We start from the raw sequence: 12,750 nt of genomic DNA on the forward strand, positions 1-12,750 counted from the left end.
CAAAAACTGAATCTTTTCCCGTAACCATCCACCTCCAAACAAATCTTTTAAGATTGCAAAATGCCGGTTAAAAGTTGGGCAGGTTGTTGCAGATTTTTAATGGCTTTCTTTAAATAAGTTTTATGTGTGGTATTTTTGCTATTGGATTCTAAAGCATTCTACATGGCTTGCATGAAGTTTGCCCTTGTCACTGTCTCCACAACTAGCAAAGCTGTGGATACTGAACAGAGAGTTGCTGGCTGACACCTGGGTGATTTAAACATGTTTTGGATACAGTTGATCATCATGAATAGTTGTCTGCCATTTGTTATCAGGGGTAACAGTTAATAAATGGCATATCTGAGGATGCAAATGCTTGCTCATTTAATGCTACCATTCATGTAAAAAAGCAGAAGTAAAAGCTTACCAATGAAGAAAGAAAAAAAAACCTTTTCTCTGAAGAATTGTCCCTTATAGTCCACCCCAGATTAAACTACAAAAATAAGACTTTCAAGTAGTAATAGTAAAGAACATTTTATTAAAATGGATTTTTTTCAAACCTTATGTATCAAAACTAAGGCCACAGCTAATGCTAACACAAAGTCAAGAACCTCAGAAGGTTCTTATAATATGATACAATTTAGAAATCTGAGACAAGGCTATTTTACAAACAATTACTCAAACATTCTGAAATGCAGCATTACTTGCTTGTTTTAAAATATCAATTATTCTAATGATAATATTTAATGATACGAAGTACTGAACTATCAGTGCCTGTAACCCATCTTTATTTTGGTCCTGTGACAAAAGTAAATTTCTGCATCACTCCAGCTACAGAAATGAATGCAAGTACAAAACATCGTAACGGAAGCTACCAACGACTCCTCCCTTTTCTGCTGAGCTCATTCCTTTTCTTCTAATGCTAAATATCTCCAGTCATAATAGCAATAAATTCTTCTTGATTGACTGTAAAAAAATAAAAAAAAGAAAAAAGAAAATCATTATACAAACAGCAAACAACCATAAACCATAAAAAAAAATTCACATCCGTGAATTTTACTTATAATTTTACTTAAAGGTTTCTCTGTGAGTATTTGCTGCATCTGATCCATTACTATCAGGGTTTGGACTTTTTGCTCTTACAACAACAGGGGTTTTGCACAGTTTTTCATGTAAAATGAAGTCAGAATACAAGTTAGTTATGTGGAATATTTTAGCCAGAATCTAGTTCACATATAACAAGCTATCATTTCTAATTATGAAAGTAAAAATATTCTAAAAAGTAAAATATGATAGAAAAAAGCCCTGAGAAACATATGTAAAAAAGACAGCTATGCAAAAATATACTATTATTTTAAGGTCTATGAAAATGTTAAAAATGGTACATAAATTTTATTTAGCAAGTGCTTCTTAAGAAACAATATTTCAGCTACAGTTATGATTAATTCAGTTTTATTCTTAAAGTCATGATTCAAGCATTTATATCCAAACCACCCCCACAGACCAAACCACGCTACTTCTCTCACTCCCAAATCTGTAACACTTGCCAAACATAAAACGAATTTTAACATCGTTTACTAATTATTCCATAAATTAGCTAGAATTAAAATGGACTTTTGATGAGCCTTTCCCCATTTGAACTTTCTTCATTCGTCATTTATAATTAACAGAAATTTTATACAAATGCACTTGAAGAAATTAAGTCATAATAATAAATTAATTAGCAGCCATTAATTATTTTGCTGCACTTATACCTGAGCTACCGATCTTACTCATATGCTAAAACAGAGACACTGTAAAAGAATTAACCAGTGAACATGTACACTCTGCTAATTACTAATTACTGTAGTGGGAATGATCAGAATAAGTCAGTGGTACAGAAAAGACAAGACACATACAAAGAATTCTCCCTGACAATTGTCCATCCCAGCCAATGTGCCCAAGCTATTCCTAAAGAAAGCAATGCAAAAAAAGAGCTACATCTACAGCTAGAAGAAAATTAAACAAATTCCACTATGTTAAAGAATAAATTAAAAAAAACCCAACCAAACAAATAACTAAATATGCCTTCATGTGATGCATGTAAAAAAATAGGTAACAAGCAGATTTAGTCGAGCTTAGGATTCTATACTCTGAAATACCCATCCATCATATAGCTACACCGTGTTCTAAGAGACAAAAATACTATCTTGACTGTATGACTTTAAAAAGCCTTTCCACAGCTTTATCACAGTAACAACACAATATTCTCTGGTTTACAACATCCTTGCTAAACAACGCTGCAAAGTGGAAAGACAGTCTGAGGGAGAATCAAGATGTTCTGCTGCTAAAGCCAACCACCATGTCCAACCCCCTCCTCAGGTACCAAACCATGCTAACCACCCCCCTCCCATTAAAGTACACCAATCAGAAATAAAAGATATTTATGACTAAAGCCATTCAAACTCCACCCAAACATAACAAAAATGGTATAAAAATAAGTTGGGGATAGGGGGAAAGTGGGAGAAGACCTCCACCAAAACTGCTGGGATCGGTTAACAAGCTGAGTCTACCTTCTCCCCTCCGAGAGGATGAGAAGGGATGAGAAATATACTCTACATGTGTTAAATGCTGCTCTTAGGACTAGAGCTTTTGCTTGTGGTTACCCCATAGCGTATTAGTTAGACTGCTTTGTATCAGAGCTTGTGCTTGCTTAATATATGTATCAGTAGATTGCTTTAAAACATATTTTTGCAGTAGACACTATCGCTGACAACCTTTGAACCTTATTAATCTGTCACAATTTGTATTAATAAAAAGTGTTATTCTGTAAACTGTTAAAGTGAGTCCTTGCAGTTGCCACCAGCGGAAAACACCTTGGCAGGACTCGCTGAGGGGTCTTGGTTCTATTGAGCTCCCCCGACAAGGGACGTTGAGGTACCCTCTGATCTTGTGAATCTGTTGGTGAAGGGTCTCCTTACAAAACACTGAGAGATTGTCGGACACCGGGGTCTGGACATTCCCGGAGATACTGACAGGCAAAAATCTAACTCCTACCTTTCACGTGACAACAAGCAAACCCAGTTAATCCCCTTCAGATTAAGGATCTGTTCACACGTTCATCTGTTCAGCACAACAAAAGCAGAAGCAAACACAGTCCTTCATGGCATCTCATTTCCCTCAACTCCATGACAAAAAGAACAAACTAGTATCCCAGCTAATATGCAGAAACATATTACAATCTTGAGAGTTAAAAGTACATTTTTTCAGTGCTGGTTTTTTTTCCCTAATTCTGTGCCAAAATTCTGAGACCCAAGACTGCACTGTGTTTCCTACGGACGCATCCACACAAGATGACAAAAACTGCATGAAATTTCTAAAATTAGTTACGCACCAAAACACAATGCATTCCTAAACCCAGGAATACAAAAATAAGACTGTTTAAGTTTTTAAGGCAGACAGAAATATGTCAAAAATACTTTCTTTTACAGAAATCTACATAGAGCATACCAGTACAGCTTAGTGGTTTTGCTGAGGATATGTAACCTGAGCATCACACAAGAGACCTTATTTCACTGTGAGTAAAACAATCTCTAAAAGGTAATAAAAGTGTTAAAGCAAAAATGGTATTATTCCTATATTTGAAGTATCAATTAAAAATGCTACCAAATTAACAGTTTCTTTTTTTTTTTGAGGGCAGGAAAGAAGGAGAATTAGACGACAGCAAGATTTTCCTACATGACCCAGATGTTTGAAGATAAATAGAATGGTGATTCAAAGGCTTATTTACTTTTTCAGAATTAATCTTAAAAAGCTAAAAACAGCCTCAGTTTTCTTCAAAGAACAAAAAACACACGGAACCTTAAGGATAAACAGTACCATAGACAAACATTATGCTGTCAATCTTCCATATTCGATCTTGTGCTTGATTGCTCTAACAAAGAGAATGAATGGATGATTGAGTCAGAGGAAACTTAGCTACCCACTCTTAGCTGATCAACTTGATTTAAAAAAACGTAACACTGACAGAAAATAATTACGACTCAATAACCTTCCTGAAAGGAGCTGATGGTCTTTGTTCAACTTCTAGTGCCCAAATAGCCATGTGACAAAAAATATTGATCCATGATTCTGACATCTCATTTTGGCAGCTCCAAGAGAGCAACACATGATAAAACCTGCTTGCGGATGACTTCTACTTTCATTCACCTCTATGGTTACAACTTCCAAAAAATAACACCTATGTCTAACAGCACAGAGGGGAGGACTGTCTGTCACAAGGCTGAAAACACAATTTTTTTTTCACTGGGAGTGAGAGTTTTGAGTCCAACAGCTCAAAAATATAAATACTACTGTCCCTGGAAAAGTTGATGAACTGCTAGTGAAATCTCAGACACAAATCACCACTCTGAAAGAGTAGTGTTCAAAGATTGATACAGTCTTTAGGTGCATGGTCTGAAGTGAGTGGTCCTCAAAATCCAGATATTAAGGTTTCTGGTGTAAAAATAAGGATATTTTGAAATTGATGAAAAAAAACCCCAAAGTTTCAGTGTTCAAAATGATTTAATAAGCATACTATCAAACTGGATTTGTTAATTCATTCTTTATCTAACTAATAATTTCTTTCTGCAGCCCACTCTGTATGGACCTTGCCAATTCCAGAGCCATTTTTCACACTATGCTTTCCAGCACTCCCATGCTCAGAAGTATGTTAAAAGACCAATCCAAGCTGATCCTGAATAGATCCAGGGTACTTCCAGCATGATTTATTAGCTTACTGCTCCATATCCAACTAACACGCTGAAATCACAACAATGACACATTGCCACTTAAGAAATATTGAATAAGTGATCAAAAGACTGACTTTCTCTAAGCAGTTTAATCCTTTCACTGATTTATAAGGAAATAAAAATGTAATGTAGGCACATAGAATCTCCCATGTACCAGTTCAATTACTTTGACCTTCAACTACATTCATCTCATCATTTAATAGACATTGGTTGAATAGGAGTTCATGGTGAATCAATTCAATTCTTAGACTCCAATATGTGTTTCCAGGACTAGTAGCTGTCAAAAACAACTGTCTCCACTATTTGTAAGCTAAATTAAGTTTGAGCTGAAAGTTATCTAAAAGGAAATTAAAGAGGACATATTTACAACAAAACCACATTTAAAAACGGCAGAAAATTACAAGGTTATATGGGAGTTTATTTGCTAACACATACTTTCTCCATCTCCATCCTTATCAAATTCTTCTATCATAGCCCGTAGTTCTTCATCAGACATGTTTTCACCCAATTCTCTAGCAACTCGGCGCAGGTTTCTCAGACTTATTTTACCAGAGTCATCATCGTCAAACAATTTGAATGCCTTGAGTATTTCTTCTTGTGGGTCTCTGTCCAATATCCAATCTGTCACTGCAAGAAGGATACTTGAGTTAGACTAAAAAATTCTGAAGGGTAAACTCAGAATGATCTATGCAAGCTGAGACAATATGAAGAACAGGTATTTCTGATTTCACCTGTTCTTACATTTCTACGTATTTCAGTTCAACATGCATATTTGTTTCACTGTTATCTGACCTCTCTTTCTTATCTCTCTTTTTCCAAGCTGAGTTGCTCTTTAGGGTGTAATTCTTGCAGTGGAACACCACATGGCAATTTGGACACAGTCATGCTTTCCACAAATTTTTCAACAGGAATTAAAAGTATACACAGGCCTCCTCTGTTTCAAACTTCCAAACTTTCAGAAAAAAACCCCATCAGCTCTGATAGACAAAGACATGTGATTTTTCTTCATTTTATATGTTTTCATCAGGATAGAATTTTGACTTGAAGAGAACACTGAAATACTAAATAAAGAAGAACATTCACATGGAACCTCTCTTTCAAATACAAAACCACACAAACACAAAAAAAGACCACAAAACAAAACAAAACAAAACAAACCCTGAGCACAGGGGTTACATAAAGGACACTACTATGAATTGCAAGACGTGTATTCTGAAAGGATTCTTCAGTCTTTATTATTCCTTTTTTTATAACCATTTGTCAGTTTCTGCAACAGAAAAGACAAACTTCCCACATGAAATATTTTCCTAGTAATTATTTCAGACCAACCAGCAATAACATATCTTCATATCTTTGTACCTGCTAGTCTTGTATTACAGGGCTTGCTATTTATGACTTCATCAAGCCATTAAAAACACATCAACACCACTTGCGCACAAAGAACCACTTACCATCTGCTCCTGACTGCAGATGAAGCGTCTGCTCTGGCTTAGCAAACTTGAGAGGAAAAAATTTTTTTCAGGCTCATATAAGCTCACTGCAGCAATGAAGTTTATATATCTGCATAAATGCTCCAGATTTTTCCTAAATTTAAATATTTTCTTTTAAAACAATGGCACTGTATGAAGTACCATATAATTTGAAAAATACTTTTTTGGCAAAAAGACAACTGAAGAACAATAAATAAAGTCTCTAAATACAAAACTGTAGAAGACAAAAGGTAATTGTATCTTTATAATTTCAGTTAAACATTAAGAGAAACTCAAGAATTGCTTAGCCATATTCAGCAGCTCTTCACAATTAACATCTCAATAACCTATTTTCTCTAACTCCTAATCTTTCTGCTAGAAGTGATATCATGTTTAATTCTGTATCAAGGTCATATTGCACCACCACAGCACTCTAACCCCATTCAATTTTTGTGACAGGTTCAATCCCCTTCCAAGTATCTATTGTGCTTTCTACAAGAATCTCCCTAGCTTCTTGCAGCACTTAATAGTTGCCCATATTGACAGCCAGGACAGAATGAGGAAACTATGAACAGGACTGAACATCAGGAATTTAAAAAAAAAAAAAAATGCATGGTAATTACAATATCTTGATTTATGCAACATTACAGCATAATTATGTAATTTTAAGAGTAGTATTACTATTAAATCAATACATTCACTTTCTTTTTAATTTTTTTAATTAAATCAAGACTGATCACATTTATTTCCACATAGGCTTTACAAGTCAGAAAACAACAAAAACCAATTTTCTGTAACCTGGAATACAACTACAAAACTATTATCTGTCAATGACAACACATTTTGTCCAATACTAACCTGCTAAACCATTAAAAATCTGCCACATTTCAATCAATAACTAGTTTTGCCACATTAAGTAGATTGTTATTTGTAGCCAAAAGCAAATACTGGAGGTTTGGGTGTTCTGTTTGAGAAAATCTACAGAAATCTAATACCTTGAAGAAATAAATTATAATGAGCATAATGAACTATAATAGACACAATGAACTAGAGATATAAAGACATATACAGAGAAATTCCACACAGCTTACTTTTTGGCAAACATAAATTGTATGCAAAAGCATAAACTGTATGTAACAAAAAGCCCTTAAAAACTTCAAAGAAACTTAAAGTCTAAAAATTCTGCAGATTAAAGTACATTAAGCTGCACAATGCACAATCTCCAGAAGAAAGAAACAACTCATGAAATTCTGTTTTTATCAACAGCTGAAAATCCTTGAAGTACAATATTTAACACCTGCTTCAATTTTTCTAATATTTTTTATATATGAAGTCTGTATTCAGCTTGCAGTTTGTCTGTGTACACACTCCTTCCCACTAAATTCAATGCTAAATACCTTTTCCATAGCAGAAATGAGAATCTTACAAAGATCCCTAAACAACAGAAGAATATCTATGTTTTAAGCTAGCATTCATTCCTCCATGTAAGCTTGAAAAAGATTAGCACTGTGTATACTCTACACTGTTATACTGTGGCTATCATTCATCTCCACATATCAAATTAAGCATTCAGAAAACAAAGATTTATCTTCCTCCACTATTGACCTAATATATTAAGAAAATAATGAAATTAAATCTCCCATTTCTATTTCTTCATAGTACTAAATAGCTGAAGAAGTACACGAAGTACTGCTTCAAAATTATAGTCACCACTATACACTAAATATCTCTAGAGGTAGACACACAATCAAACACATACCAACTTCATTAAAATCTTCAAAGGTGATCTTGCCTGTTGATTCTCGATCATAGTCTTTAAGTATTTTCAGGACATCAGCTTTTTTTACATCAAAACCCAAGGCTCTCATTGCCACCTTTTGGAATAAAAGGGAAGTGCAACCACAGGTAAGGATTAAATATAGATTTAACAGATTTTCTTTTTAACTTCAGTAATTACATTCTTACCCAAGAGATAAAGAGCATATTAGTGGTTTAGAAGCAATAATAAACAAAATAAATAACAGGAAAAGAGCTTTGGATATTAAAACCACCTAGAACTACTGTTAGGAAATAGAACATTGAGTTACAGTGAAAAACTTGTATTCTCAGGGAGTTTACAGACTGGATCAAGTATTTCTTAGGAGAAGTAGATTTATTCTCCTCACTTACAAAACTATTTTAAAATCTTATCTTTTCAAAGACAAAATCGAAAATCAGTCTTCAAATTACTCTTCATTATTCACACAAAGTGTGTATATGTTCATGGATTTACAAGTACTCTTACAAGTGCTTTTTCAATGAACAACATAAGCCAACCTACTTTTTACTTTTCCATTAGGTTAGAAGTCCACATTTAGTTTCCCAATTTAACTGAGATGGCAATTTCTCAGCACACATTATCTTGACTTTCTCCAAACAGATGAACACAGACTAAACCATAACCGGAAAACCACAATGCTTTTGGAAGCAGTCCTTCAAAAATCTACGCTATCCACTGATTTTGTAGCGAAGGAGATAGTCTTTTTCTTTATGTATTTTTGCTTTTCCACAGTATTACCTTCAGGGTGACAATACTTAGCTAGACAGCCAACAAACAACTTTCCAAGTAATCACAACAGTTGGGAATTCAAAATACACCATAACCAGGAAAAGCATATTAATAGTCCTGAAACAGTCCCCAGCACTACCCTGGTCACAGTGGCTTCCAGCAAAGACAAAAACTTGAACTCTGAAATAAAGAGAAGGGAATTGCTATATCTAAAACACTCCTGTAACAGCAAATTAAGTAAAAATAAGACTTTTTTTCCTTTTTCAAATTATTGAGTAGAGCCAGAATGTGGAGCCAGTAAGTTAGATTAGGCATTCCTTCCAAAAAGAATCTCACCCAATACATGACAGAAACACTGGTGTCTCCAAAGCCACTTTCTGTTCTTGATGCCATATGATTAGAATAAAAATTCATAAAGAATTTAAAGTGACCTTAATGAACTTTATCTACTACTTCTATAGACTTCCAGCCAGAAGGACTCAGACTGCCATCCTAACCTCCATTTACCAATAGCTATCAACAGAAGCATCCTTCACTGGGAAGGGCAGCTACTGAGCCTCGCACACATAGAGCAAAGAGCACACCTTATTCCTACAGCCAATAGGCTTCCTGCTGAAAAATACAAGTTGGTAAGCTCTGGCTTGTAGTCAACAGTTTTACAAATTTGATTTGCATCTTTTACCTAAGCATCTGAAACCTGTGGATTCTCACAACACCAAGCTTTAGGTTACACAGCTCTTTTTCAAGAGCTTTTGCGTCCTGGTCATTTGTCCAAGCTAATTCCTGGTGAGCAATTAGACCAGGGTTATTCAGAATGCTACAGCAATGCCATTACTGCATATAGTATGGGAAGACAAGCTTGTTTTTACACCAATGCAGTATTTCCAGGCTTTTTCTTTTTTTTAAACTCAATTCTTTAACCCAGAAAGACATCTTGAAGGAGGTTTTTAAAGATACAGCCAACATCTTAAAAACTCACTAAGGAACAGGTATATTATTTGTCACAAAATGGTTTGAATGAAAAAAAGCTTTTACCTTTAATTCATGATAATTTATTGCTCTATCTTTGTCTGTATCAAACAACTCAAAGGCATCTTTAATTTCTTGCTTCTGTTCCTCAGTCAGTTCTCTTCTTTTCTTCTTTTTAGTTTTGTCTACTGAAAGCTCATTCCTATATATGGAGAAAGAAATTTAGATTTCTATTGGGAAGATGCCACTGTAGATAACATTTTCCACCAATAAGAAACTCACCATAATTGCACAGATCACTACCTTAGCTATTAAATCTTTTCCCAGCTTCTACTCCCAGTTTAAAGTAACACTTGAAACAGATAATTCCTTTGTGAAATATGAATGACACCTTCAAAATAAAATCAGCACAGGCATTTTTGTTAATAAGTAACAACAACGACAAAAAAGGAGGGCAGAAAAACTACCAGTTAAAAAGGGTTCTTGAGGTTACAAACTAGATTAGCAGTTGAAATGATACAACTCCCCGAAACACTTTGTTTCTACACTGCAGCTTAAAAAAAAATAAATTTGTGACAGACCAGTGGAGGCTGAACTAGGCCAGGCAGTCTGGCTATCAAAGCCGGAATTAGGTGCCACAAATCAGCTTTGTTGCCTGTAACAGTTCTTAGATAAATGGTATTTACAGGGTTCTTTTTTAAAATCCTTTAGATCATACACACTGTTCTAAAGACTTTTTGCTCTGTTTTGGTATATACAAAAGAGACAAGCCCTCCAAACCAGCAAATCTTGCTCAAAGACAGCCCTGTTTTCTTTGGTAGTCTAGGAATGAAATTAGATTTCCAGAGGAGCACAGTAAAAGGACATGAGACAATAACCATAAAATGCAAGAGGATAAACTGCAGCTGGATCTATGGGGAAACATTTTCTCAGTCCATGTGTTTATATGCTGGAACAGTTGCACTAGCAGACCAAGGAGTCTCCATTATTAGAAAATTTTGAAACCTTACTGGAAAAGGTGCTCGGCATCCTCATTCAGTTTTGAGTGGGAGCTGCTCTGACCAGAAAGCTGAACTAGATGACTTCCCATAAGTCCTTCCTAACCTAAATTATTGCATAATTTATGTTATACTCTCAGGAAAATGCTTTTAATGCTCATTTGTCTATTTGCACCAAGGACCAGATGTGTGCTTTGTCATCTAGTGTAAAATGCACAAAAATTACTGATCAGTGAACAGAAAACTTTTCAAGATTTACTTTCCAAATCTCCTCTAATGAGATGATTTATCTTCATCTTTGTAAAGGATTTGTTAATTTTAATCAAAACCCAAGATTAAACATATGGCTGAGATTTAGCTTCCAACAACCACTGAAGTGTAAAAATTCCAAGAACAGACAAGAAAAGTGCAGGCTGCACGAGCTGGACTTGCCTTGGACCACAATATCCTCAGAGAGCAAGAAGCCCTTAACAGACCAATGGAGACAGTGTGATTTCACATAGGCTTTGAATTACTGTAGCTCTTGGAAGGACTAAAATAACTCTGAGCTGGCTACATAATTAGAACTGGGAGAGTAGCTCAGATCTAGAGAGCTCAGATTTTGTGAGCTACAATGATGAAATCCATTTATAAATCTGAAAGCAGATTAACACTGAACTCGTCTGGAAGAGCAGCTGGGTGCTTAACTGTTCATTTGGTGCTTAGCATAAAATAAATTTATCAAATGACAAAGCAGTACCTAAACACAAACAGCTCAGTGCCACTTCCACAACCACTTTTACCACACGAAGCCTGAAGTCAGATTTGAAAATTAGGTTGCCATGTAAGCATATTAATTGTGCTTGGAGACAAGCATTTGCCAGGTGTTGGGAGTCATAAGCCCTTTATACAACAGCTCCTAAAGCAGAATTTACAAACAAAACACACCGAGCAGTCCAGTCTTACCCCTATTCCCAGGCCTTTTGGAGGCGCATTAGGCAATCCAGAGCGAACCTCCGAGCGCCAGGTCCTGCCCTCCCCCCGCACACAGATGGGCCTGACGCCGCCGAGGGGACCAGAGCGACCGGCCGGAGACCGCGGGTGACCCACTAGGGTCCCGCCGCTGCCGCCGCGCCCGCCCTCCCCCAGCACCGCCCGAGCGGGCCCCGAGGGGGGTGCGGCCATCAGGAACCCCCGCCCGCGCTTCCTCCGGGCCAGGGGAAAGCGTCTGGCTCATACTGACCTCAGGGCCAGGCTCATACCGACCTCAGAGCCAGGCTCATCCTGTCGGGCCGGGCCGGAGCAGATGCAGCGCCAACCCCGTCGCCTCCTCCCCTGGAGACGCGACACCCCGTCCAGGCCACGCCCCCTGCTAACCGACCGCTGTCTGATTGGGCGCAGGCCGGTACATTCCCGCCTCCAGGCACACTGTTATTGGTTGAAGTGCTGCCACTCAAGGCGGAGGGAGGGGAGTCCCTGCGGGGCAGGATTGGTGCGCGCGGCGCCGTTAAACAGCGCGGGGGGCCGGGCGGGCGGGCAGCACCGCCGCTGCTGCGAAATGTGGAGTATACAAACATGTTCTTAAGAAAGGATGTTGGTGTTTGATTTTGACTTTCGACCTTAGTCGACAAGAAACGGGATTTAATCTGCGAAACAGATAGGAACTAACAAGCCAGCTCTTAAGTGATATCCAGGTGTTAGAGAGACAAATTTCTTGTATGTTGAATTTTCCTAAGGTTTAGGGCTCGACGTGTTTCAATGATCTCGGACAAAGAATGCTGAATTTACGGGCCTTAAGGGCATTTGACAGAACCCCCAAGATAAAGAAGCAATTAATAAAGCCAGCTCAGCAACTGTGCTAGATTAGCTCCGACTGGGTAAAAAGTAATTCCGCCGGGGGCAGATCTGTGACCCCTGACCCAAGAAACCCACCCGACCCAAGAGAAGAGACAGAATGGCAGTAATTAGCATGAGAAGAGAGAGAATCATTAACCAATAGATGATAGATACAAATTAATAAGAGAACTGTTTAACTTGTA

The 12,750-nt window shown here is 37.0% G+C and overlaps 1 protein-coding gene across 2 annotated transcripts; it reads right to left on the reverse strand.

The window, feature by feature from the left end:
• Window positions 1-497: 497 nt before the first annotated feature.
• CETN3 (centrin 3) lies at window positions 498-12,280 on the reverse strand. Of its 2 annotated transcripts, none has more exons than XM_064642986.1 (5): window positions 11,978-12,280; window positions 9,801-9,936; window positions 7,977-8,091; window positions 5,184-5,375; window positions 498-945 (listed from the first exon to the last, which is right to left on the reverse strand). In XM_064642986.1, exons 1-5 carry the CDS (start codon window positions 11,992-11,994, stop codon window positions 902-904), a joined length of 504 nt encoding a protein of 167 aa, XP_064499056.1. In that variant the 5' UTR covers window positions 11,995-12,280; the 3' UTR covers window positions 498-901. The 2 variants fall into 2 exon arrangements, with proteins under 2 accessions (XP_064499056.1, XP_064499057.1); XM_064642987.1 differs by having other exon boundaries at window positions 11,955-12,104.
• Window positions 12,281-12,750: the final 470 nt, after the last annotated feature.

Source organism: Pseudopipra pipra, chromosome Z, assembly GCF_036250125.1.
Source record: "Pseudopipra pipra isolate bDixPip1 chromosome Z, bDixPip1.hap1, whole genome shotgun sequence".
NCBI classification, from domain to species: Eukaryota; Metazoa; Chordata; class Aves; order Passeriformes; family Pipridae; genus Pseudopipra; species Pseudopipra pipra.

Coding starts and splice junctions, on each gene's coding strand:
- CETN3 (XM_064642986.1), bottom strand. Junction 5,376..7,976: donor TGAAGATTTTAATGAAGTTG/GTATGTGTTTGA, acceptor TCCTTCTTGCAG/TGACAGATTGGATATTGGAC. Junction 946..5,183: donor TAAGGATGGAGATGGAGAAA/GTATGTGTTAGC, acceptor ATTTTTTTACAG/TCAATCAAGAAGAATTTATT.